The 27,395-nt window shown below is 40.1% G+C and overlaps 2 protein-coding genes across 2 annotated transcripts in view; one reads left to right on the top strand and one right to left on the bottom strand.

Annotated features, from left to right (window-relative positions):
* Positions 1–18,280, top strand: part of LOC116416589 (phosphoserine phosphatase-like) — a 61,588-nt gene extending 43,308 nt beyond the window's left edge. Inside the window, exon 2 of the mRNA XM_031925526.1 lies at positions 18,041–18,280. Coding sequence (XP_031781386.1) covers positions 18,041–18,179 — 139 coding nt within the window. The 3' untranslated portion in view covers positions 18,180–18,280. The remainder of the gene's footprint in view (positions 1–18,040) is intronic.
* The window catches only part of LOC100117476 (aromatic-L-amino-acid decarboxylase), a 745,226-nt gene that overhangs the window by 671,936 nt on the left and 45,895 nt on the right, over positions 1–27,395 (bottom strand). The window lies entirely within an intron of this gene.

A 27,395-nucleotide genomic window follows, 5' to 3' on the forward strand; every position in this document is an offset into this window, starting at 1 on the left:
AAGCTGACCTGGGCACCCCCTATGTTAATAAAGGTGTTAGCTGTTGAGGGTAATGCGTTTATGTAGTAGGGAGAGCCCAGGACAATTGCTTTAGTTTTAGCCACATTAAGTTTTAGCTTATTCTGTGCAGCCCAACCAGTAATCCTCTCAGCATTGGCACTCATCTTGTTTGATAAAGAATCGAGCTCTTCGAGGTGGCATTGACTGTAAATTTGCAAGTTATCCGCATAGATGAGATGGGAAACATCGGTATCAAGGCACAAACCGATGTCGTTGATGTACAATGCAAACAGCAGGGGACCCAGAACGGACCCCTGCGGGACACCGATGTTGAGACGCCGAGGAGAAGAACGTTCGTTATTGTCACCAACGACGGCCTGCTCTCTACCACAGAGGTAGGAGGCAAACCAGCGGATGACTTGCTTTGAGAAACCGAACGTGGATAGCTTTCTCAGGAGCCTGACGTGACACACAGTGTCAAACGCCTTGCTAAAGTCGCAGAGAAGGAGCAGTGTTACTTTCTTTATGTTTATCCCAGCCCTGGCATCATCAGTTAGCTTAATTAGGCCAGACTGAGTGCTGTGACCAGTGCGGAAGCCTGTTTGAAGGTTGTCTAGTAAGAGCCTTGATTCAAGGTATTCTGAGACTTGCATGTGCACTAGCCACTCCAGAGCCTTGGAAAGAAAGCAGAGAAGTGAAATCGGACGAGTCTTTTGAGCGAAGTCGCGTCAGGTAACCGGTGTTTACCTTTCGCAGGTCGACAACTATTTGTCCTGTATTTGCAGGATTAGCCCACGCGCTCGCTCGTTCTCTCTCTATCTCTCTCTCTCTCTCTCTCTCTCTCTCTCTCTCTCTCTCTCTCTCTCTCTCTCTCTCTCTCTCTCTCTCTCTCTCTGGCGCCCCCGAATTCGCACGTATTTATCGTCACACACGCGACTCTATGTTCTCTCGTCGCGGCGCAGCGGTACTCATACCGCTACGTGTTGGCCGCGGTGCTCAACTCGTTATAAGGCGGCATTAGCTCGACGTACAGAGCGCGCGCCTAGAGATCTCGGGAGCGCCGGATCGATTCTCGGTCCCGGCGTCTCCTTTTGTGATTTTCTCCACTCGCGTCAAAGTCTCACCCCGTTACAATATATTGAAACACTGGGGTCTGCTAGCGCAGCCCAGCGTTCTTAAATCTATGTTCGCGCGCCGTCACGCTCCAATGCATACACGGTGGCGGGCCGCCTCGGCCCAGGGCGCCAGGCATCGAGATGCCAAGGATCCCGCGATCCCCTTTCCGTGTGAGCGCCACCATGTGTTGGGACCTGACGGCGTGGGAGATGAGCTCGGCTCGCTCTAAGGAATGGGTGGAGTATCGAACAGGGTCGTGGGTCATAAAATTCATTAAGGCTTGCTGCTGATATGATATGTCGTATTTATTCTTCATTTTCCCTCTTAACAATCACGGCAACCTGCCGAAAACCTGCCCAAACCAGAGGTACTACGCTGAACTAACTAAACTACTATGCGGCACGTCACGCCGCTGATCGAGGTCATCGTGAGTAAGAGCAAATTTCTACACGCGGCCCCGCAACGATTTTAATAATTCTAACCTCCTTCCGGGGAGATCACCCGCGCCCACCGAGCAATCGACGCCACCGCCACGCTCGTCAGCGCGCCGTCCACCGACTTGTCGGTGCGGGCGAATACCCGCCTCGCCTCTCTGATCGTCTACCGGCCCCGACGACCAGCGCGTCCGCCGCGGCGTTTTCTCGCGAGTTAAGCGATTTCCCCGGCCCATCAGACGCTTATTTTTCCATATACCGCGTCGTGAAAAACCCGTACTATTATAATAAATCCCCGAAAACCACTTCACGATGTGACGACCTCGACACGACCGCGCGACGACACACAACACTTGCCCGTCTTCTCCGCGCACACTCGTGCATTCTGACAGCTACTTAACGGAAACTCTAATAATAGCTAACTTAACTTAATCGCTAACTTACTTACTAAAGGTAGCTCGGTAACACGCAGTAATCGGTAGCTGATAGGGATAGCGGGGGTGAGGAAACGATAGCGGGGAGGTACAATACGAGGGGAGAGCGATAGCGAGGAAATATGCACAATACATGGGGAATTGTGCGAGAGCGAGAGCATGGAAAAGACAAACGGTAGCTTGAGCGGAGGTTAACGGTAGCGTAAAAGGAACGATAGCGAGGAAAAACGAGAGCTTACAAAATTCGCAACAGGCGACGAGACCTCACGGCACTCGACTCGCCGCCCTTGCCACGACCGTCAAAGTGCATTGCGTCGCACTAACCGTGTCGCGACGCGTTCATCCGAGTCACAGTTACACTAGTTTATTCGTAAATAAGTACACTGTTACTTACTTGCTACGATAGCGAATGCGAAGGCGAGCTGCAATGGCGCGCGGGTACCGGGACAATCGAAAACCTCGATGAGCAGCGCAGACGTTCTATCGGTAGCAGCGTTTCGGAGCGAAAGAGACCGAGCTCTCGCGACGCGGCAACACGTGGCCGCGGTGCCAGCGCTGCGCGCGCTCCCCACGCGAACTACTCCCCCTTCTGTGCGCCTACTCGCGGCTCGACCTGCCACGTTGCGAGGTTGTCGTCGCCTCTCTATTGCGCGGCGCAAATTTTCCACTTGTAACGTGCAGTCGAACTATATATATATATATATATATATATATATATATATATATATATATATATATATATATATATATATATATATACACATGTGTATGTGCGTGTGTATAAACGCGGAAATCAGTACATGCGTTACAAAAAATATGGTGTGCACCAAGGGCTAAGCGGGCTTTTTCGCCTCGTGTGGTTGCAGTACTCGTCTGCGGCACGTCAACGCCCTCGCCTTCGGCTCGGGGTAAATCGCCTTGACTCATACTGCAAACTCCACACTCGGAACTAAAAAATCCCACTTTACGCCCTTGGACAACTCACGCATAAAATGAACCTCTTTTCACGCCAGAAAGTAGCGTAGAAAATCGTTCATTACAATCACGGTATTGGTTTAAAACAATTGCGAGTAATTAAGAATACACTTGCAGAATTAGTGGTCGATCGCCGGTATTCACATTCGGATATTGCGGGATATGTCTCGTCCCCGCCGTATGGCGATGGGGATAGGAGATAGAGGTGTTGCTCTCTCAGAGCATGACTATCGACAAGCGAATGAATTCGGGACTGAACAGCTGAGAAAGCAACACTTCTATCTCCTATCAGTTCCTCGGGTGGCATTATCCACTGAAATGTCAAAGGAAGAATAAAGAAAAACCCTGGTTTTTCTCTCCTTCCTTACGTACAAATTGCCTCGGGAAGACCGATAGAGCCGAAATCATTCTATTTTGAATAACCACCAAGGGATCGAGTCAACGTAGATGAATTACTACTCTCTCTCTCTCTCTCTTCAAATAATTCTTCTGGCTTAAAAATCAGTTTTCTATGTCAAAAATGCTCAAAAGTTTTTTTTTTTTTAAATTGTAAGTCGAGAACTTTGTTCGTCTTAGATGAAAAAAAAATGAATACCTTGGTAGAAACGGAATCCTAGTAACGGAATCCTAAAACTGGAATCCAGTTACACGTGAAATATTGTGATTTGGGGTTAGATATGAAAAGCTCGGTATTAAGACGCTTAGTGCGAGTTTTCGTTAAAGGAAGGTATTGAATAACGATTTCTAAGCAAAAAATTGTTTCCGAAAAATTAAGTCTGACTGGAAACTCGCACTTAGGCCTTTTAGAAGGCGAAATTCGTATGACACGCGCCTTAGCCATTTGAGCCACGCAAACGTTGTTAAACAATGTGTACAGACTGCGTTATTTGCTGAAATTAATAGCGTTATTCACTTAACGCCTAAATACTGAGAATTGTTTATTATATCCCACTAAAACTTGTTGAATTATCAATACCTATGTAAAGCATATTTCTATCTCATTAAAAATAGGTAGTTTTTAGCTATATAAAATATAAACAGTATTATACATTTTAACCACCTAGTTCTTAGGTCTTTACCCAGTTGAAATCGGACTTTTTTTACCAGGGTAATTTTTTAACTTTAGTCGAAGAGCGTCTAGTGCGCAAGAGACTTTTGCGAGTAACCCTATTAATCATTTGCCTCATAATACCTTAAAAAGTTATAATTTTACTATATTTAATAATATAACATCGAAATATCCAATTATTCAAGGCCCGATAATTTCGAGTAACTCGAAAATTTCTGTCTACTCGAGTTTTTCGAGTAACTCGGAAAACTCGAGTAAATCGAAAAATCCGAGTAGCTCGATAAGTTCGGGTACTCAATTTTTCGAGTACTCGACTCGAACTCGAAAAAAAAACTCGACTTGACCCGACTTCGAGTTTTTCCGGTACTCGCACACCCCTAATTTACACAAAGATTATGAGGAGAGAGGACTAGATTCTTTTAACTAGAAGTTGTCTAGTTGTCTTTATCTAGTTTTTCTTGCATCGTTTACAAAAGTGCATCAGTGTTTGTTTAAGAGGACAGAGGCACACGCCCCAGCAGAGTATGTCAGGCCATGTGTAAACATAAACATAGCCTAAAACAGTGGTGTTTCGGAGCTGCGTGGTGCGCACAAACCCTCGCGAATTTGTCTATTGTGCGCGATCGTGCGTGATTGTGCATGATTGTGAGTTTATCAAAGAACCTTCGCGCTACCGCTAGTGTACCTCTCGACCAAATTAATGGGTCTAATATTTAGGCGCCGAACACCTGCCAAGACTCGACGCAAGCACTTACGTGGTTCATCACAAACACGACGTGTGAATCCAGAGAGTAAACAACAGCGTGCTTTACATCAGCGAACATCTTGTGACCCTTGGTTCATATCGGTGGACTGAAAACTGGGCACCGGCCAATCGCTTTACGACATGCAGGACTGCCACAACAGAGAAGAGCGAGATCGACACCGCGATCCACGGAAAAATTATGATCTTGTCTTCAACTGCACGAGCTCTCACCGCTTGAGCTCGATGACGTGCCCGTCCCTGCAATGCCGACCTCCACATCTATAGCCTCCTCAACGGCAACTATATGCTCTCTCCAAGACCTTATACCCTTGTTTCTTCGAAATGAGTCGACAATGAACGACAAGGACAATGAAATACTTTTTCTTCCGTTACAGCGGTTTCGGTTAGCCCTCACATATTAGTGCAGCAGGGTTCGCCACAATTGGCGAGCGCCGCAACGACGACTGCCGGAGCTGCTCCGAGGACCGGCAAATGACACTTAGCGCTCAAGACCATCAAGCCTAAAACAGCCGAAACTTCCATCGATCGGCAGTGTCGGAAGTCTGACCAACCTTAAGCCTAGCATATCCGTGACACCCGGCCACAAATCCAAGCCTACCGCTGTTGTCCGCCAGCATCATCAGGACCCTCACGCCCCAGATGATCTAGGTTGCTCTATGGCAACAGCAGCAGGTCCTCAAAGACAAGATACGCAATATAATAAAGCTCTCGAGAAGTCGTAGTTATTCTGAACTTTAATGACACGCATTAAACAAGTATGAAATAGGTTTGAAAAACACCTTTGACAAGGTAAAAAGTTCGCAACTATAAGTTTGGTCTCCACCCTGGCAGAAAATAACCCAACATTTGATTATGGTTGGCCAACGAACCTGCTAAAACCGTCATTTTTGCCAACAGTTTACCGTTGGTAAGCATTTCTACCAGGGCATAAACATACGATAATGAATGTAGTAAAATCAATTATATATATATATATATATATATATATATATATATATATATATATATATATATCAATCATCAAGCATTACAGTTCAGCAGGTGAGATATGATCAGCTGACTAGTGGTTATTAAAGGTTAGAAATTTTCAAAAATATTATTTTAATGCACACTTGCCGTCCCGTCGTCTTATAGTTTGTCGATGAAACATTCTAATTGTTATTATTAATAATAATTACTTCCTTTTTTATACTAAATATGAGTGCAAATTCGAAAGAATATCACAGTTAAATAAAAAAATTCAAATATTCTGTGGGACTCCAGGATAAATATTTAGTGAAAATACAAGAAAATGATTGAGATGAATGGGAACAATTAAATTAAAAAATTGAATTTCATGCGACGAATTTTGACATACAATAGTTTTAAATAAATTACCAAAATTTACAGAACTTGATCAAATTCTTACAAAAATGAAATTATTGATTCAAAGTATTCAATTAAATTTCGAGCAATATTTATTCTTGAAAAAAAACAATGATTTTGTATAATTTTAACATGTCAAAGTCGAAATTATTGGTATTTTTTATACAGTAAAATAAAAAAAGCAAAACAGTACAGTTTTTCCTAGTAACTCTTAGGTGGTGTGGAAAACTCCTCATTTGTCACTGAAAAATAGCTATTTTGATAGGTTTTTTAATCAAGACATATGAATGGTTTTGGCTAAAAATCGTCGAATATATCTCTGGACTGTTTCACAATATCGTCTAGATTCCTAATTTACTTTTCAATTTTTTCATTAAAACCTGTAACGAGTTGAGCACTACCGCTGCACCACGACGAGGCAGCATAAACTCGCGCGCGAGGTAAACAAGTGCAAATTCGGCCGGCGATTGGAGAGAGAGAGAGATTAGATTAGATTAGATTAATTAATTTTTATTTGCGTACATTATGTTGTACGATTCAATATGTACAGCAGAGTAGTAAAAGTACAAAAATAATAAGTTTGAGGTATCTGTTTTAGTAGGTGTGTAGTGTGAAAGTATGCTGAGGTGAAGATGGGTTAAGCGAGAGTGAGCAAGTGTGTGCGTGTGCGTGACTGTGTACACGATGTTAATGTGTTTATGCGTTTTCGAGTTCGAAAAAGTAATTTTTAGCTAGTTTCTTGAATACTGCGATAGATGTAGTGTTACGGAGGTGTGATGGCATGTTGTTCCATAGGTATGAGGCGCTGATATGAAACGAGTTCCTCAGCGTCTCCGTCGCGAAAATTATAGAGCTCTCAAGAGAAAGCAGCTTCGATAGCTGCATGCAACGCGGGTTGATCGCTGGCGTCCAGGAGTTCTCCGCCGCAACGTGGGATTACGATTTCGTTGATTGTTATTGACTTTCCTCGCACAAATTCATACCCCGTTACAAACCATTATAAATATTGTACTGCAATTGCCCTACATTTCAGGCGAGTAAAACGTCTAAAATAAAACCCAAAATTTTGGCAACAAAAAAATGTTAGGACTCTATTCACCCCGTGCAATCCGTTGGAGGTGATAGGCGAATATGGTGGCGTCGCTTGTTAGACGCATTTCGCAATAAAATGAGATTTTCTGCTACGGTTACAGCTGTGTTTATATGTACAATGGTAAATAATAATGTTTGTTATGTTGTATATTGCAAAAATAGTGTCAGAAATAGCGATTGTAAATTTTATAGATTTCCAAGAGAGAGTTATAGAATAAAACAAAGGTGGGAATGGGTTGCTGCTTTAAGAAAAGTAAAGTTAAATACGCTAACCTCATAACCTCTGTTTTGTATTACTCCAATATTTGTGCCTTATTTTCATTGATACTTATTTGTTTAGCTCTGCTGATTGGAATCCAAAACCATAGGATTTTATTGGAAGAGCAAAGACGAATGAAAAACTAAGTCCAGCATATGTTCCTACAATATTTAAAACTAATTGCAAACAAGTTACTACTCAAGAAGTTGCAATAATGAGGTATATATTCTGTTTGTAATTATTCTTTGTAAGTATTAATGTAGTATATTTAATAAGAATCCTATAGGCATGCTCGTTTCATGAAGCGCAGAATAAGAATTTTTAAAGAACTATTAGCTGAGAAGAGACCTTATTAAAAACGCCATTACAGGAGACGCTAAAGGAGCTTGTAGAAACTACTTTAAGTTCTTTGGATTGTAGTACGGATGCTCAAGTTGATCACGATTATCCACAGTTTTGTGATTAACGTTGTCAAGCGGATATATTTGTGAAAAACAATGAACTTCAAAATACATTCACCTGCAATAGGTACATATATCCAAGTGGACTTTACGATACTGAAGTGCAAACAGATGTGGCAGTGAACGTTAAGATAATATTGCCAAGTAGAAGGCAGTCTAAGTAAAAGCAGTGCGGTACGCCAGTGAAAACCTTCGTAGATAAGTCAGTTGGAGTCGATGTTTCCAGTGCTAACAATGAGCCTCTTAATTTTGCTGGTATTTCGTCTTTAAAAAGCAATGAGCAATTAATAGATCTTGCTAGAGTGACCTTAAAAACATTCAAATTTCTGTTACAAGAACTACAAAGTATTAGTGAAAATGCCAAAACATCTAAAGAAAACAAACTTTTTCTGTTTTCAGTGAAAATGAAAAATGGACTGACAATTTCAGCAATGAGTATTTTGTTTTCTGTGCATAGGACCACCATTTCAAGAATATTTTTTACTGTATTAGTAGAACTTACTTGTTCAACAGCTAATTTGGTATTTTGGCTAGATAAAGACCTTGTTCGAAATACAATGCCAGAGTGTTTTGTGCCAGAGTATAAAGAAACTCGTGTGATAATTGACTACACAGAGTTCCGAATGGAAGTTCCTTCAAGTATAGAGAATAGAGTTTATGCATACTCTCATTGCAAGAAAGGATTTACCGGTAATCTTCTTGTAGGCATCACACCAGGAGGATTTATCAGTTGTAAATCAAAAGAAGCAGGTGGAAGAAAAAGTGACTCACAAATAACCGTTGAGTCTGCATATTAGATCTTTTGGAAGACGGTGATGAGGTGTGGGCTGACAAAGGATTTCCAGAAATTCGTCAAGTTATTAATGATAAGGAAAAACAGATTTTGTAGTTATGCCACCATTTTTGAAAAAAAAAATGAATTTACGAAAGAAGAAACCGAGCAAGGGTCGCAAGGTACAACATAGCAAGGGTCCTGATTCATGTGGAGAGAATCATGCAGCTACTGAGGACACATCAAATATTGAATAGAATTCCATAAAATTTTTAAAATGTATTGATAACATTGTTCATGTATGTTGTCCACTTGTTAACTCACAACCACCAATTATAGCTGATGGAAAAAGTAACTGTAATAAATGAATTTTATTTTTCAAAGTGAACTGTTAAATTTTATTTTTATCTTTCCATACTCTCCTAAATACATATTTAAAATGTAAACAAAAAATAAACTAATAAATTATAAAAAAATTAACTTTGAATAGTTTCAGATATTAAAAAAAGTAATATTTACATGACATTACTAATATATAGACCAGTAAAATGTCGAGTAGATGGTGTATTTCTGTTCACTGCTCCTTTTTCTTCTTCAGTAATTAACTTTGGTGATGAAGAATGAAAGTAAAAAGTTTGGCATTTCAGTAAGGCTGCTTTCAAAACTTGTCATCACAAACAATCGTGACACAACTGCCATCGATCATTGGTGAGTACACGTACAAGTCACAACTATTAATCCCAGTGATGTACATCCGGATTGACACTGAGTAAATATTGTGAACTTCTTTTTAAATCCACTTCATTTTCTTTAAAGTGCAAATATTTGACATTACATTTCTTTTCATGTAGTCAACAATGGGCAATTTTTCACACAAGTTTGGACACTTGAACTCCACTAATTTTTGTTGAGAATATTCGCGTATTTTCATACGTATGTAAATAGGGACATAGTCACCGCGTGTGTACACACTATATGGTCTCACGCATTGAGCGTATTTGTGTGAGTGTGTGAGAGTGCTTCATAGCGTGACTTATAGCGATTTTCATCGCGTCAGTCCTGATCGAGTCGTGGCACCGATCAGAAGCCCAAATCGACTTATCCTCAGTCGTAGCATTGGTTATCTTACATAATCTTGTATAGTCCAGGGAACGGGGGCAGTGTCGACCGATGTTATACAATTATTCGCGACTTATTCGTAATAAAACTAAGTGTCCACAAAGAACATCTCCACTGTGTAATTAATTTCCAAGGTCCAATAGGTTATGGGCCCAGAGTACGCAAAGTCGCAATAATATTTCAACTCGCTCTCAAGAAGAACTTTACTCTAGACCCCATGCATCGCGTGAAGAAAATTTGTGAAAAGTGAAAAGTATTTGACGTGAGCATGATGGCGAGTGAACTCCCATGCAACCACTACATTAAGTTTGATGGCACCAACTACCAAATCTGGAAATTTCAAATGCGGGCGTTGCTGCAAGCCCATGGTATTTATGAAGTAGTTACGGGTGAGTCAAAGATTCCAACAGGGTCTGATAAGGAAGAGGATAAGAAGAAATGGATGAAAGATAATGCCAAAGCTATGTGTATACTTTTCTCAGCAATGGCACCCACACAGCTGGAAAATTGCATTACAAGTGAGACAGCTAATGAGATGTGGATGAAGATGATTCTTATTCATGAACATAAATCAGCGACTAATAAGTCAACGCTACTCCAAAAATTGTATTCTTGTCGAATGGACGCAAGTGAGCCGGTCGTATATTTTGTAACGAAAATTTTGAATATGGCAAGAACATTATCGGACCTTGATGAGAAGATCTCTGATGTTGGTATTATTTCGAAAATTCTTGGTAGTTTACCATCGAAATATAACAGTTTTGTTACTGCATGGGACAGTGTAGACGTAAATAAACAGACTCTCGATAATCTACAACAACGCCTCATCAAGGAAGAACGCCGGCTTAGTAAGCAAAGCGAAGAAACCAACGCACTTGTAGTCTCGAAATTACCTCGCGGCTCGACAGGAGACAAGGCTGTTGTGAATAAACATCAACCAAATAAATATCAGGGATATACGTGTCATATCTGCAAGAAGACTGGCCATATTGCAAGGATTTGCCGCAAAAAGAAACGGAGATCAAATGGTAAACAAACGACACAGCATGACAGCGGTGAGAATAAATATACAAGTGCTCTCGTTACGACAGTCGACTGCGAGCAGACACTCACACGCAAATCCATCAATCATGAAATCATCGATCGAATTATGAAGAGAGGCGCGACGGAGGCCTGGATTACCGATAGCGGCGCATCGTGTTACATGACGTATCGCAAAAATTGGTTTGATACTTTTACACCAGTAATCGGTTCCACTGTTATTCTCGGAAATAATGACAAGTTTGAAATAAAAGGCTCTGGTACAATTTTGATAAATAGATATGTTGATGCACAGTGTATACCTGGAAAAATAGGGAATGTTCTTTACGTTCCAAATCTTTGTAAGAACTTATTTTCCGTTGGTGTGTGCACCACCAAGGGATTCAAGGTTTTCTTCGAAGATAAGGCGGTAACCATCTTACAGAATGATACAGTCATTGCGCAAGGAGTCAAACAAAACAACGAGATTTATCGAATGATCTTGGAAGTCGTTGCTTGTAGTGAAGCCAACGCTTCAATCAGTGATGACCTTCAGTTGTGGCATGATCGAGCTGGACACGTAAATGTAAAGACGCTGCAATCGATGATGCAAAAGGGACTCGTCGACGGAGTAAAATTTGAAGAAGCATCACACATAACCTGCGAGGCCTGCCAGCTAGAGAAGGCGCATGTGCTCCCTTTTAAGCCCAACACCGAGCGACGTGAGTGGGAAGTAGGAGCATTTTTCCACAGCGATGTCTGCGGACCGATGCCGGTGGACTCTCTGGGAGGCGCTAGGTATTTTGTATCGTTCAAAGATGATTTTTCTGGCTATAGACACGTGTATTTTTTAAAACACAAGTCCGATGTGTCCGAGGCAGTTAATACGGCAGTTTACGTATTAAACATGACAGCTACAAAAAGAAAACCAGACACCACAAATAAAGCAAATAAGGTTATATTCGTAGGATACAAGAACCAGTCTAGAAATTATCGCCTTTGTAATTATAACACAGGAAAAATGTCAGTTAGTACAAACGTAACGTTCGACGAGAGTCGGTTTTTTGAAGCCATAAAACCAGCTGAAACTGTCATTTTTCATGCGCCAATACCAGATGATGAACCATCGGAAGAAAATTTTAAAGCTACTGACAATATAGGCGGGACTGAGGCTTCGGAATCAATTCACGAAGCAGATAATGAACAGGAAAAATGACCTTCCAAGCAGCCTCAACAACAAGCCCACACTCAACGACCAGCGAGTGGGAATACAAGAAAAAAAGTACGAAGCTAATTTTATTGAAATTCATGAGCCTGATTCTTATCAGGAAGCAATGACCGGTCCCAATGCTGCACAATGGAAAATAGCAATTCATGAAGAATTATTGGCTCACGACAAAAATAAGACGTGGACTCTGGTAGCAAGACCCAACAGCTGTACAGTCATCGACTCGAAGTGGATTTTCAGGGTGCAGGAGGCTAAGGCTGGGAAAGAAAATCGACTTAAAGCTCGACTCTGTGCCAGAGGTTTCCGGCAGCAATACGGAAACAACTACCAAGAAACATTCGCACCTGTGGTAAGATATGATGCCCTACGCGTTATACTTGCCATTGCAGCCTATTACGACCTTGAAATTATTCAATTTGCTGTAACGCGGAGAGTGCAATTTTTGTTCGACGCGATAGTGATGTTGTAGTGTACATAAAATTATTTGTAGATGATGGTCTAATTTTAACAAAAGATTGTAATATAATTGACAAAGTTGTAAAGATTTAAAAAAATAGGTTCCAAATTACGGTGTGTGAGTTAGATATTTTTGTTGGTATGAAAGTTGTGCGTGATAGAGTAAGAAAAATCATGTTCTTTCATCAAACCGAGTATGCTTAAAAAGTCCTAAAGCGTTTCGACATGTTGGACACCAAAACCCCATGTACCTCTATTGAAATAGGGAACTAATAGGTTCTTTAATGTTTCTTTGTACCGTATCGCGTCCCGATATCGCGTATGCCGTGAACCTTATGAGTAGATATTTAGACAATTTTAATAGAAAACATTGAGAAGCGGCGAAAAGAATTTTAAGATATTTACAAGGCACTTTAAATTACGGAATTTTGTACAAAAGCAGCGGGAGCATGTTAAAATTAGAAGCTTATTGCGACTCGGACTACGCAGGCGACCAGGAAGGAAGGAGGTCAACCTCTGGTTTCATTTTTAAATATTGTAATGGTCCTGTCTCGTGGTGTGCTCAGAGATAGCGTACCGTGTCCTTGAGTAGTACAGAAGCGGAGTATATATCCGCATCTAGCGCGACAAGAGAAGCTATGTGGCTGAGACAGTTGCTGTACAATGTTGGATCTCCATGTGCTGGCGCAACCACATTATATATTGATAACCAAAGTACCATCCAATTGATTAAAAATCCTGTATTTCACAGGCGCACAAAGCATATAGAGGTCCATCATCATTATGTTCGAGAAAAATACAAGACGGGCGTTATAAAAGTAGAATATATACCGAGTGAATTGCAACTCGCTGACATTTTCACGAAAGCACTAACGCGAGAACATCATGAGCGATTGCGTGAGAGCATAGGACTTTGTTGTCCTGACAGTATCTTTGTATGAAAATGCTTAAATAGCGGGAGTGTTGAGAATATTCGCGTATTTTCATACGTATGTAAATAGGGACACAGTCATCGCGTGTGTACACACTCTATGGTCTCACGCATCGAGCGTATTTGTGTGAGTGTGTGAGAGTGCTTCATAGCGTTACTTATAGCGATTTTCATCGCGTCAGTCCTGATCGAGTCGTGGCACCGATCAGAAGCCCAAATCGACTTATCCTCAGTCGTAACATTGGTTGTCTTACATAATCTTGTATAGTCCAAGGAACGGGAGCAGTGTCGATCAATGTTATATAATTATTCGCGACTTATTCGTAATAAAACTAAGTGTCCACAAAGAACATCTCCACGGTATAATTAATTTCCAAGGTCCAATAATTTTGCTGTGACTCTATTTTTAATTTTATAAAACAAAGATGCTGTATTTTTAATGCATGTAAAAATTTATTTAGAAATTAGAAAAGTTAAAATTATCGGATTAATATAGGTGGTGTGAAGACTATAACTATAACGAAGAATAAGGTTGCGGACTCTGGACATTACGATTAATGGCCAAATACGGAGTCGCTTTTTGCAAAGGCTGACAAGACTTATTCTTGCTGTGCTCTGCTGAGATACAATTTTTGTACTGTGTTTAAAGTAGTAGAAACGGGGCTTTTATTTTCTGAGCCGAGTTTATGGCCCTACCTGAGAGAAATATCCTGAGGCCCTATTACGTAGTAAAGCCAGCAGGCAGTTGAGTCTTTTATACTGATGATTATATAGAGAAATGTGGTACAATAATTGCGCAATGAGTCCGAAACGCAGATAGGTAAATTTCGGAGAAAAACTAGAAGACGTGCGAGGGCGTCTAGACCATCAGATAGCGCCCGGGTTTTACCCTCATAAACGAATACAGAGAATATTCCTAACAAATTTAACAATGTGTCCATTGTGCATCACAACACCATCAAGGCTTGCACATAACCAAGGCTCCTCTTCGCTGACTATCAATCCTATTTTTTTTACGGGCACATGAAATAATTATTCGTACTATTTTTTAGCATCCTGTTCATGTGTATTTCCAGATCGAAGAGAAGCAACGTCAATATATATCCTCAGTCTTTTGGCTATAAACCACTTGAAGCACTTGGATTGTTGTATCGTCTCACAGCATGAATCAAAAATATCGTTTTGTAACACATGCACGATTATCGCGTTTTTTGTACCTATTGAGCGGGCGTAAAATACCAGTTTTTTACCGGCGCAGTGGGCAACAAAGTCAGCAGCGGGCAAACAAAAAAAATTTTCAACTACATTGTGTACCACTCGAAATGCACAATTACCTACGCTACTTTCATGCATAAAAAGGATCCTTTCATGTCCTAGTTAAGAAAAATACGGTGTGAAACATGGGGAGAATAGCTATTTAAGACTCGGGTGAGGTATTTCCATCACTAGTCTACGTCTCGGGACGTATTTTTCTTAATAAGGGCATGAGGTATTTCCATCACTAGTCTACGTCTCGGGGCGTATTTTTCTTAATAAGGGCATGAGGTATTTCCATCACTAGTCTACGTCTCGGGACGTATTTTTGTTAATAAGGGCATGAAATATGCACAACGACGATGAAAGCAGCGCTTTCATCAGCTCGATATTGCGCGCACGTACGAGTTTTCGAATTGCATTTTTAGGCACGACCGCGACACGGAAGTGCCTTATAGTGTTGTCATCGAAAAATGTGTGAGATGCGATATCTCACACAATTTCTGACCGATCGGGCTGAAATTTTGGGAGGAGTCGCCTCTTGCACAAACCTAATAACTTTTTTTTTTATCTCGATCGTCTACGTTTTTTTAAAATGCGGGCACAATTTGTTCAATTTTTGCGTGTTTATTAAATAAAAATGTTGGTGTTACACGATTATCTCTAAGAGACTTCTATCCATCGGGCTAAAAATTTGTGTGCGAACTTCCCTCGTGATAATAAGGTGCCAATTTTATTTTGGGCTCGATCCTGCATGTATACGCAGAATGCGGTCACATCCGAAAATCGCTAAAAACGGTTTTTTGGCTCTAACTCGAATTCTATGCATACTACAAAGAAAATGTTATAGAAATAAGTTATAGATCTCAAAGAAATACAACTTTTTCCTATTTACACTTGAGCATAAAAATGCTTTTAATTCGAGTTAACAGGCCAAAATCGATTTTTTGATAGCAACAAACCAGTATTCATCATAAAACTTTGAGACTATACATTATACATAAAAACCTAAAATATAAAAGTTGTAGATATTTTAAAAACACAATTGTATACCGTGACAAACATTATTTAAAAACGTTTATACATAAACAATAACCTTAAAAACGATTTTTGGTACATATAATTGTATAACAATTTCGGTGTGACACGCCCTATCTGTCCCAAAAGCTTTAATTGATTGCCTCGCTTCGCGCGAGCATCAGGCAATATCGAGGCAAGTGCGAAACGCGAGCGTCAGTGGATCGGGCGAGCGCGCACGCGTAAGACCGCGTGTGGCGCGCTAGTTTCCATTTCTATTCATTGGATGTAACGGAGCACTCATCGCTTCTCCCCGCAGCGCCGCAAAATAGGCATCACGCCCAATCCATACTCAAGAAGGAGAGAGAGAGAGAGACAAAGCGGTGTTGCAAGGTAATAGAATAGATTATTGATTTTTGCTTTTTTTGAACGACGCGCACATTATGCGACCAAAATGGAATTTTTATTTTGTTATTTGCCTCACAATATTGCGGCGGATCAGCACTACTATAGTTTCAAGATTTCTCTGTTATAATATGCCAAGGGTATTAAAATAATGCGCTCTTCCGATACCACATAACGTTATGCTACAATAAATTAGTCAATTGTCATATGCAAGTCATTGTACAATTTTTTCATATTTCGTTTTACTTTTCAGCAATCTCGTGGAAGGACAAAGTAGATAGTAGCGTTAAGATGACGCGTGTGTGCGAGTCGAGATACTTTCCACGCAGAAAGTCACACAGAGCGCAAATGTAAACACATCTCCTTGCGCACACGTGATCTTGAAGATACTAGGCAGATAAGCTACTTTCTTCTTGTACGAGCATGCTTTCAGTGGAACGCTACGCAGTTCGTTCTTGTCCGGCAGCTGAGCTAGACTTACAAAGTCCCCGCGCTATCCCATAGCTAGCCGACGGAAACGCATGATACGCGCGACTTAGGCCACGTGAATTGCGTCGCAGTATTCTCCTGCACGTGCAGCCGTAGAATTGCCACAATTTTTCTTACTCCCTCCTATAGCTAGCTGCAGTACTTTAGCACGTGTAAGAGACGTTTCTGGGGTTTGCTACTGCCTCCGCTCCTGACGATGTTGCTGGGAACCCTGCGGACGCTGGCGGATCTGCTGCGCTACCTAATGTCTACGAGATTTCGTTGCGGGCCCTCGGATTCTCGTGCACGCGTGTAACGAGAGGAGTTTATAACATCCTTAGGCCCGAACACTCTATCCTGATGCTGTTGTCCGCTATTGGATCCCTTCAATCTCTTGACCACCAGCGTGTCTGTGTCTCGCCTACACCCGCCCATTAGGGTAAGGAGGAGGTCAACAGCAATCACCATAACCATTCAGCATTCACGCGCTTCCTTTCATTCAATACCTTACGTATGTGTGTGTGGCATCCGTATGTACGCTGCTAGAATCGATCGATTCGAGTGTGTGAGAGTTGAGACATGATCGATGGCCAGCAATCTCGGGTCTGTTTAAGTGTGTATTACGACTCACTATAAATAAAAAAAAGTTTTTCAGATCATTTCCCCAAATATATTATAAACGTGTGCTGAGTTATCATTAATTATTAGTTTTTATTTTATTGAGTTAATTCCTAATTCCCGAATACCTCTGGTCTCGAAAAATTCAGTAATATTTTGATTCTATCATTTTCACACAATATATTATTCGTAATCAACATAAATATAAAATTATTATTATTGCGCCGTCCCCACTGGTCACATGGAAATCAATGAGATATTTTGTAAATTGATTATCAATGAGCTAAGTAACACCACATGTGTTTATTTACTCATTCAAAATAATTTTTTAATTTATAAATGTATATTTAAGCGTGTACCCTATGTAAGCCAATGAGCGTAATCTTATTTTATTGCGCCTCTCGATCCGGTAGATGACGCGTCATGCTTTGCACGGAGCGAATAGATATCATATTCATTTATATGTATAAAAATACTTTAAATCTGATTTTTCTTCAAAGTTTTATAATTTACCAAAGAAAAAGATATTATATATAAATATCTTCAAAATCTTCAATTCATGTAGAAAACTGGAAGGGCTGTAGGAGGAATTATTTTTTAAATATCATAAATATAAAGTATTTATTTGCGTTACTTTGTGGGGGTCTGTGAGGGTAGAAGTAAAGGGGAGGGGGGCTATCGCCAAAATAACTATGAAATATATATCACAAAATATATAGAAAGAATATTAGTAGCAATGTATAAAAATCTTAATGTTGAATTATTCCTTCTTTCATGTCAGCACAAAACAAGCAATGCAGGGCAACATGACATTTCAGCAGTCGCAGACAGTCACACTTAACATAACTCAGCCAAGCCTTTCACAGATAAAAATATTTTTGAAAACACATCCACCAAAGCTGGCACCCAGTATCAAGTGAGCTTAAATATTTAGTTAATCGCGTGCTAATCCCAGCAAGCAAGGTAAACGTCTCGGCCTCGGATGCTCCTCTGATCGCTGATTCATGCGCATGCTATTCAAATTTCCAATAAATATATTACTGTTAAATAATTTTACTCGATTTTATTGGTTAATTTCAGATTCTTGGCCTTTCGTCTTCTTAAATCTGCCTATTTATTTGTACAGAAGTCAAGTAGAATTATTCACGTGTATTACGCTCTCCACAACACCCTACTGAAAAAAATCGTGCGATTCATCTGAAATAATTTTTTTAATAAAATTAATTTGTTTAAAATACAAAATTATTAAGTGGGGTGGCCAATTTAGGTGTTAAAATTAAACAAATTTATTTTATTTAAAATGGTTTCGCAAAGAATCACATGACTAATCGCGCGATTTTTTTCAGTAGGGCAGTCATTAGGCCTGCATTTGGGTCTTTCTTGGGGAAAAATCAACCGACGACACGCCGACGATTGCACGCTATTATTGGGGGATTTCTAGATGACAGCCCGAGATATATAGGTTCATATAGTTATAACTGTAAAAAGGCCCATAAATGACCCGGCAAGTGGAAAACCTAGCTTAATGAGAGTCTGAGCATGCTGGTTTTACCACCACCAACGTAATTTCTAGTTAGCAAAGCTCGAGAATTGCAACGCTAGACTGCGCAGCTACACCGTTTCCTTGTCCTGCGGTGGACGCATACGTGGTGAGATAGGCGCTGCCTGCCGTCAGAGGACACTACTGCAACGTAAGGCCCGCCCTTGACGGAACGGAACTAGTTGCTGTCGTCACGAGCAGCTCAGAATTCGAAGTTAGTCTGCATCGAGTAACTGCAAAGCAACGTACTCTCTTCTGACCTCAACCAGAATCATGTAGCCTATCTGTTACCCGTGTGGCCAACGTTAGTCGTAAATAAGCCAGTATAGCAAAAAATAACAAATGACGTTATCACCAGCGCATCCTCAACTTATCGTGTAAACAAGTAATAAAGATATTAAGATAAGGTATCATGTTTATAAACAGGTACTTAAGACAAAGGCATTATAATAAACAATATCATGTTTATATAAAGAACACTGACTCAACCTTATCATATAAACAAGTAGTTAAGATAAGATAAGAGACATTACTGGCTCAGCCTTTATCGCATAAACAAGTAATTATGATAAGATAGAATATCATGAATGCATAAACAAATAATTAAAATATTACGTCATCACTGACACCTTATTTATTCACAAAGATAAGGTATCTTTACAGCTTGTTAACAAGATAAGATACCTTAATTATGTTTAAAAGAGAACGATGACATTTTTACTGACCCTTTCTTATTTATTTACAAAAAAAGGATATCTTCAACTTGAGGATATATACTTTTATGCTTTTTACAAACATATATACTTAGATTCTATAATTCTATAACAATGGTATGAATTAATGGATCTAATATAAAAAACCCTTCTAAAAGGTTAAATATTGACAAGTATAAGTTTCTTTACAAAAATAGTAAAATCCCCAAAACTAACATAACTGAAGGCAAGTGATTGTTTTTCATATTTTTTAGATGTACCTAAAATAAAATATTATTTACTTCAATTTGTAGTTAATACAATAGTTTAGATTAATAGGTAAATTTTGAAATTACTTATCGTTCTTAGCATTTCCAAAAGCATATAAAGTCATATACTTTTGATCCATAGTTCAAAAGTTATAAGAAAAATTTGAAAAATATAAAAATCTTGAGTCTTATATTCCAATATTATATGGTTTAATTATTCAAATAGCCTTTGAACTATGGATTAAAAGTGTATTATTGAATATGCTTCTGGAAATGTTAAGAAAGATAAGTAATTTTTAATTTTACTTTTAAATCTAAACTATTAAATCAACTAAGAATTAAACTTTAATTATTAAAGTAAAAAAATATTTCATTTTATAAAATAATTACCTGCCTGCGTATACCTAAAAAAAATATGAAAAACAATTACTTGACATCAGTTATGTTTGTTTTGGGGATTCCACTACTTTTGTGAAGAAACTTTTACTTGCCAATATTTATAAAGATTATACATGTATTACATTGTAAAGACCGTACTAGATAGTAGGACGAGCTGCGCGAGTCTTACAAATAATTATTTATTCGCGAGAACTAGCCTTCGGCTCAAGAGCCTGTTCTGTTACTAAAGTTACACGCGGACTGTGGAATTGAGGATGTCCCGCGCTGCTAGTCTGCGCGGACGCGTAATTGCGTGCGGACGGTATTCTGTTCTAGACTGCGTTTGGCGGACGTGTAAGTGTCCGCTGTACTTACGGTCGTTGCAGGCAAGTCACTTGTGACACTTCTGTGTCCTGCGGACTCCACGTTATGTCCGCCTAACTCGCCTCGTGTGTGGATGCTGATGGTTCGTCCACAAGTAATGTACTCTTACCTGCACGTCGTGACTGCGAAGCTGATTTGAATTTATTTGTTCTGATTGAGGTTTAATTATTATTATCAATTTAGTACACAAGGGTTTTATTTATATTGATTGTTATGTTTTTATTGGCCTAGAGCACTTCACAGACGTTCAGTTTACAGAGTTGACGGAGTTTCGCTATATTTAGTTTAGGATGTTGTCGTTTTACAGTAGTATTTAGTAAGTTTAGTCTTATTTATTTATTAATTGTAAAGTACCTATGATTTATCTTAACAACTTACTATGATTATAATCCTACGCACTTTAAATGGCACTTTAGATTCTAATCACCCTTTGTGGCAGATGCTGACTGTACAATCTACACGCGTTCACGTGGCAAGTTAAAATAAGGATGGTCAACTGCTTTTGCTAACGCCGGAGATTCCACTCGACGGTCCTTAGCTTGTACTTCTCTCTGTGGCACTGAACTGTATTCAAAGGGCTCTCCGGTGTATGCTATTCCAAGGGACGGATCTGGCACGCTCCCAAGGTGATATTCGTGTGCAGCAACTGCAAAAACCCCGAAGTAGCAGAAGCTGACTCATTTCCATTAATATTTACTGAGTTGTAAATATCACTTCTAAAATGCATTTTTTACGTAAAAATGCCTATTTTTAAACGTAATTGATAAACTTTGTTTACAATATTTGAGAATGCTTTTACGAATCGAACGCAAATGACCGTATTCCATCTTACGGCTTAAAAAATCTATGGTTCATTGCTTTATTTTCTTGTCTATTCAAATTTTTGAGCCTTCCATGGCCGGAAGCCACGTGACCCGACGACGGGAGAGGTAAAGGAAGACCATCTCAAGGCGGAAAGATATATACTGAGCGAAAATTCAACTTGCAATATTTTGCTAATAAAGTAATCTTTTAATATAAATCATTTTCCTCCAGTAATATTAGGTGATTAGCTTTCAAGTCGATAGCGATATAACGAGCATAGGTGCAACAATAATTATATAAATGTGTTTGAAAAATTAGAGTTAGAATTTCCCTAATACACAAGCCCAGGTTACCACGTCACAAAGTGACAATTGAGTTACTTATTACTGCAGCGGTGCACTGTATAGCCTTCGATATTTTCACTCGCGTCGACGAAGCTGAGATAACGCGACGAAAAAGAAATGAAAATAAGAAAGCACGACGGTTCTACGAGAATCCTTCGGAAGCGCTTTCAACTCGCTCCTCACTTGTTCATTCTCACCGGAGGAGCCGATCGACTACGCGGTGCCTAAGCGAAAGGAGTCCGAGCCCGAGGAATCCGGCCGCAAGTCGGCCGCGGCACGGTGCTAAGCGATCGGCAACTCGATAGCCCGATCTTTTCCTGTCGATGCTCCTCTTCGGATCCCAATAGGGATGGGCGATACTGTATCGATACAAATGAATATCGATATATCGGATGGTCATTATCGATATTTTGCGTAGTAATACATCGGTGTATCGATACAGCCAAGGCAATATCGGTTTGTCGATACAAAAATCTTAAAATATATGTTAAACCATATTACTCCAAGCGCAGCAAGAATAAATAATAAATTTTAAGAAGCTAGTATTAATAATAATAAAGCGGTATATATAGGTATCACTTTGACCACTTTGACGACGGTTGATTTCGAATGTATACGAAACTGTGAATTCGCAGAATAGCACATAGTTAGCTCGCGTCTCACAACAAGTCAACAAGTCGCAGTCGGACGACTCGGACGAGCTCGCGGTTCGCTCTCGCACTTTCTCAGATTTCAAGCGACCAGGACTGAGGACACACGTAAACGGTACAAGTGATCAAGTACTTATCGTTGAGAAGAGAAGAATTCTGAGTGACAGCGAGAAATCTAGCAGAGAAGATCGCACGCCTCGGCGCACGTTGACGAGTGGTAAAGCACGCCGTACTGCCGCAGGAAATTTCAAGCCCGTGTCCCGAAGGCCGAAACTCCCGGATCGAGCGGCGAGTGCATTCCAGCAACAAGTCGTTGACTCCGGAGTCCGAGTTTAGAACTCAACACATCAATAATTCGCAACTTGATGTTGCAGTTTTACAAGCTTACAAGTTAGACTATTCAATATACATATTTTCTTTTAGAATTTAATTGTGCATTCGCACTTCGAAGCGTGCATCGTGCCCGCGATGTCTATGCCGGTGCTCCCGACCTTGCGTAACCCTAACCTACAATTAAGCTTTATACTCCTCTACAATAATCCATCTTTTTACAGATGTACAGCATAATAGCTGAATTAGAAAATTACTTAAATGAACAACATTCGGTATTGAACAGATTGTTATCTAGATTAACGGATGAAACCAAGTTTTTTTACAGAAGATTTATACGATTTCAAATCTATCTTACTATCGAATTGCAAAACGTTAGAAGCAATTATGTTAGAAATCCGACGACAACAGTATAAATTATACAAATCTCAAATTGAAGTTCTAGCATTACGTAATTTATCATTAATGAAAAATATTTTAAACAAAGTGTTTGATTGGTTCTTAAAATTAGATTTATCTGACGAAAGTATAGCAGATACTGTCTTATTAAACAGTAGCTTTTCTGACTGGTCTGATTATGAAGATTGATTGTAATAAAAATAAGTAAGTTTATATTTTTAGTAGTAGCTACTTAGATAGCAGCATTCGTTTCTTGTATTTATTAAATCAAACAACATTCAACGTCTCTTTTCAGTTTCAGCACCTGAGTTAAGAAGTGTAGACGAGTGTGAGAAGCTCAATTCTTCTTTTTTTTTTCAAACAACGGCCCAAATCACTTTGCAGAAGCAACATTCAAAGTTTCAACCTGTCTATTCCAACTTCAAAATTCAAAACTCCAATCTCAAGTCTGGAGTCAGCCAGTCAGGTAAATTAAAAAAGGAAATGATTGTTTCATCTTTCTTTACATGCATCATTAAAATCCCAATAACATTCTAATTTTCATCGTGTCTAATACTATTATTACAGTATCAGTTGAGAATTGGCAAGTGTGTTTGTACTTTGTATATAGGCGAATGTGTGATCCTCTGTCCACAATAGTAGGCATCATTTCTCTTTATCCAACCAAATCCTAAACGTTTTTTTTCTCAATTTTAATTATCAAATATCATAAAATTTTAATTATTGTTCACAGTGCCTAAGACAAGCGAGGTTTGGAAGCATTTCACGCAACTCAGCCGTGAGTTCAGCAGATGTAAAATTTGTTCGAAAGAAGCTTCTGGTAATACGACAAATTTGTACTTACATCTACAGCGATCTCATAACATGACTTTGTCTAAACCGGACACTAAAAGTGGGAAACGAAAAGCTACTGTAAGTATGATTCTGATTTAATTGAAAAAAAACTTTGTCTGCATGCCATCATGTTAATTTTATTTTCTATTTATTTTTTTATAAGATGACAAAAGAAGAAGAGGAAACTAATAAAAAACACAAACTTGAATCGACAACTGGTCAGCCATCTTCAGAATCTTACGTAGAAGCTACGCAATCAGATTCTATGCTTGCTAGCAAAAGCCATATTGCGACAACAAAAGCAAAACAAGGAAGAGTGGACGATAGTTTTTCGAAGCAAATTTCATACCAGAGTATGTTCTTCTAAGTTTGACTAACAAGCATATTTTAATTTTGAACTTTTTTAGAAGCTACTACTATTTTGATACTAAACTAACAATACAAATTAACCCTAATTATATATTTGTAGAAGGATCAAAAGCCACGGAAACAAACGCCAAATTAGTTTACATGCTGGCTAAGGATAATCTGCCTTTTCGAACTGTTGAGAAGGAGGGGTTTTTAGAATTCGTAAAAGCTTTAAACCTGTTCTATAAACCTCCATCTAGGAAATCAATAACAGAATTGGTAGAGGAGAAGTATGAGTATTTAGCTGGATTAACAAAAGAAGAGTTGTCCAAAGTTGATGCATTATCACTGACTACAGATATATGGACAGACACTTTAAATAACAAAAGTTATCTAGGATTCACAGCCCACTATATTTTCAATAACAAAACCAAATCTGTCACAATTGGTGTCAAAGAATTGGATCGGAAACATACTTCTGAAAATATACAAAAGTGGATCATTGAAATATTAGAAAATTGGGGTATAAAAAGTGAAAAAGTAGTAGCCGTAATTTCAGATAATGCAGCCAACATTAGGAAGGCAATCATCGATATTTTTGATGTTGAAAAATGTCTTCCATGTTTCGCACATACGTTAAACTTAGTCCCTTCACGAATCATCGTAGAAGACAGTTTAATCAGTCCTTTGACAAAAAAAGTTAAGTCGATTGTAACTTTTTTTAAACAATCAGTTTCTGCTGCGGACGAACTACGTACACACAAAACGTTAAAACTGATCCAAAGCGTTGAAACACGTTGGAATTCCACATATTACATGTTGGAATATTACATTACATGTTGGAAAGATTTCTTTTGAATTCTGAGCCAATCACGCTTACTCTGTTGAAATTTCCAAAAGCGCCAGCCATGCTAACAGCATTGGAATTGGAAACTGTCAAAGAGTTTATTAACTTACTCAAGCCTTTTGAAGAAGCAACAAAGATAATCTGTGGAGATTCTTACGTTACATCAAGTACAGTGATTGTTGTACTGAGCATTCTACATAAAAAATTACAGATTTGTAAGACTGAAAGCGAAAACGCTAAGCATTTGAAGCAGGCTCACATAAAATTGACTGCCTAAAATCATAGCCTTGCACTTGTTGAGGTTAAGGAGAAGCCCATTATCGTTTGCCCAGCTAAACACAGCCTCTGCATCGGCTTTAACTGCCGCCAGGGCGCTAGGCAGTTCGTTCGGATAGCATTGATGGTGTCTCTGCGTGTCGTCGGCGAAGATCATATGTCTCGAAAACTGCAGAACTCGCGAGAGGTCGTTGATATATACTGCGAATACCAGCGGTCCAAGAACTCTCCCCTGGGGGCACCTGAGGACGCTCTTAACCAACCAGAGGCAGCTCCACCCTTATTTATCACAGCCTGAAGGCGGTCGTCTAGGTATTTAAAAAAGGAGCGAAGCTAGCGCCCTTGAACTCCCATTGCTTTTAGTTTGGCCATCAGTTTTGCATGCGGGATCGAATCAAAGGCCTTTGAAAAATCGAATAGGATCAGGATAATGAGCTTGCGATCATCGATGGCCCTTCGGATGTCATCAAGAACACCCAATAAAGCTGTTTGAGTACTGTGGCCGGCCCTAAAGCCGACTTGCCTAGGGTCGAGGAGTCTATGTTCTTCAAGGTAGCTAGTAAGCTGGAAGTGGACCAAGCGCTCAAGGACCTTGGACAACTCATGGAGCTACGCAATAGGGCGCGTGTCCGGAGGCGAAGAGAGAGTTTTACTCTTTTCCAGTGGGACGATAAGGGTTTTCTTCCAGTCGGACGGAAACGTTCCGTTTAATAGACAGGCATTAATGAGATCAGTTAGGTAATCGAGTACTTCGGGAAGTTCCACTTTAAGCATAAGAACTGAGATCCCATTGACTCCAGAAGCTTTGGAAGAGGCACTCAGGACAGCGTCGCGCACCTCGGCCGAAGTAACGGGCCGAAGGTCAAAGTCTCTGTCAGCAGCTGGTTCAGCAAGGGGAAGTCAAAAAGCGCCTGAAAAACTTCCTCAGACAGCAACGGGTGTCTGTTAACTATAGCAGCGTAGTGTCTGTTTAGCGCATCCGCATCGAAGTGGAGTAGAGGTGATGGAAGGCGTAAAGAGGTTACGTACATCAAACATAGTTCTCGACATTTTGAGTTCGAATCAGAGGCTAAGGCTAGCCTGCCTGCTAGGTACTCGTTCTTGGCTGTGTTCAGGAGATTTGATACCTCAGATCGCAGCACTCGAAAGCGTTCAAGGTCGCTGTAGACGTCTGAGGAGCGCGCCAAACCGTGCGCCACATCACGTCGTTTCATGAGCGCCTTGATCGCGGGAGAGACCCCGGGTTTTCTCCGGTACGACAGCGTGATCCGACAAAGAGGGGCAACTGCATCATAGGTAGAGATGAATGCTGACGTAATGTGCCGCTGGAATACATCCGTATCCACAGGGCAGAGCCCAAGCGTCACCGGAAGAGGTTGGGGATGCGGTCAGAAAACGGTTTTGACCGTTCTGAAAAGCACTAGCGAGAGGGACGAGAATGCCGCGCAAAACAGTTGAGATGACAGCAGGATCCACTTTCTTCAGGTTGCGGCACATGATTACCTTCTCGCAGGCTGGGGGCTTGGCTGCTCGTATGGTCAACTCAATGAAGTCGTGACCAGCGATGAACGGCAAATCAAATTTACGTAGGGCTACAACCGAGTCCCTGCAATTAACTATGAAGAGGTCAAGCCACGTATATGAGGGCGGGCGATCGTACCGAAAGACATGGTGTGTAGGCTCAGAAGGCACCAGGTAAAGCGTGAGAGATTCAAGAGAAGGGCGAAGATAGATAGAATTGGCGTTCTGCGTACACATGTCTGCGTTGAAGTCGCCTGTTACAACAGCATTCAAGTAATGAGGCAGGAGCGGGGCTAGGCACTGGAAGAAGTGTGATGGGTGGGCAGAGTCAGTCCTGCGATAGACAACAGCGAATAAAAGCTTGATATTATTGTATACTAATTTTGCAATTACAAATTCAGAAATTTTGCTGCCTGAGTGCGCAAGGATCTTGACCTTGAAAAAATCTCGCGTATAAAAAGCCACTCCACCATCGGCCTGGCCCTCTCTATCAACCCTAAAAAAGTAGAAACCACTGAGC

Source organism: Nasonia vitripennis (assembly GCF_009193385.2).
Source record: "Nasonia vitripennis strain AsymCx chromosome 2 unlocalized genomic scaffold, Nvit_psr_1.1 chr2_random0010, whole genome shotgun sequence".
Classification (NCBI taxonomy): domain Eukaryota; kingdom Metazoa; phylum Arthropoda; class Insecta; order Hymenoptera; family Pteromalidae; genus Nasonia; species Nasonia vitripennis.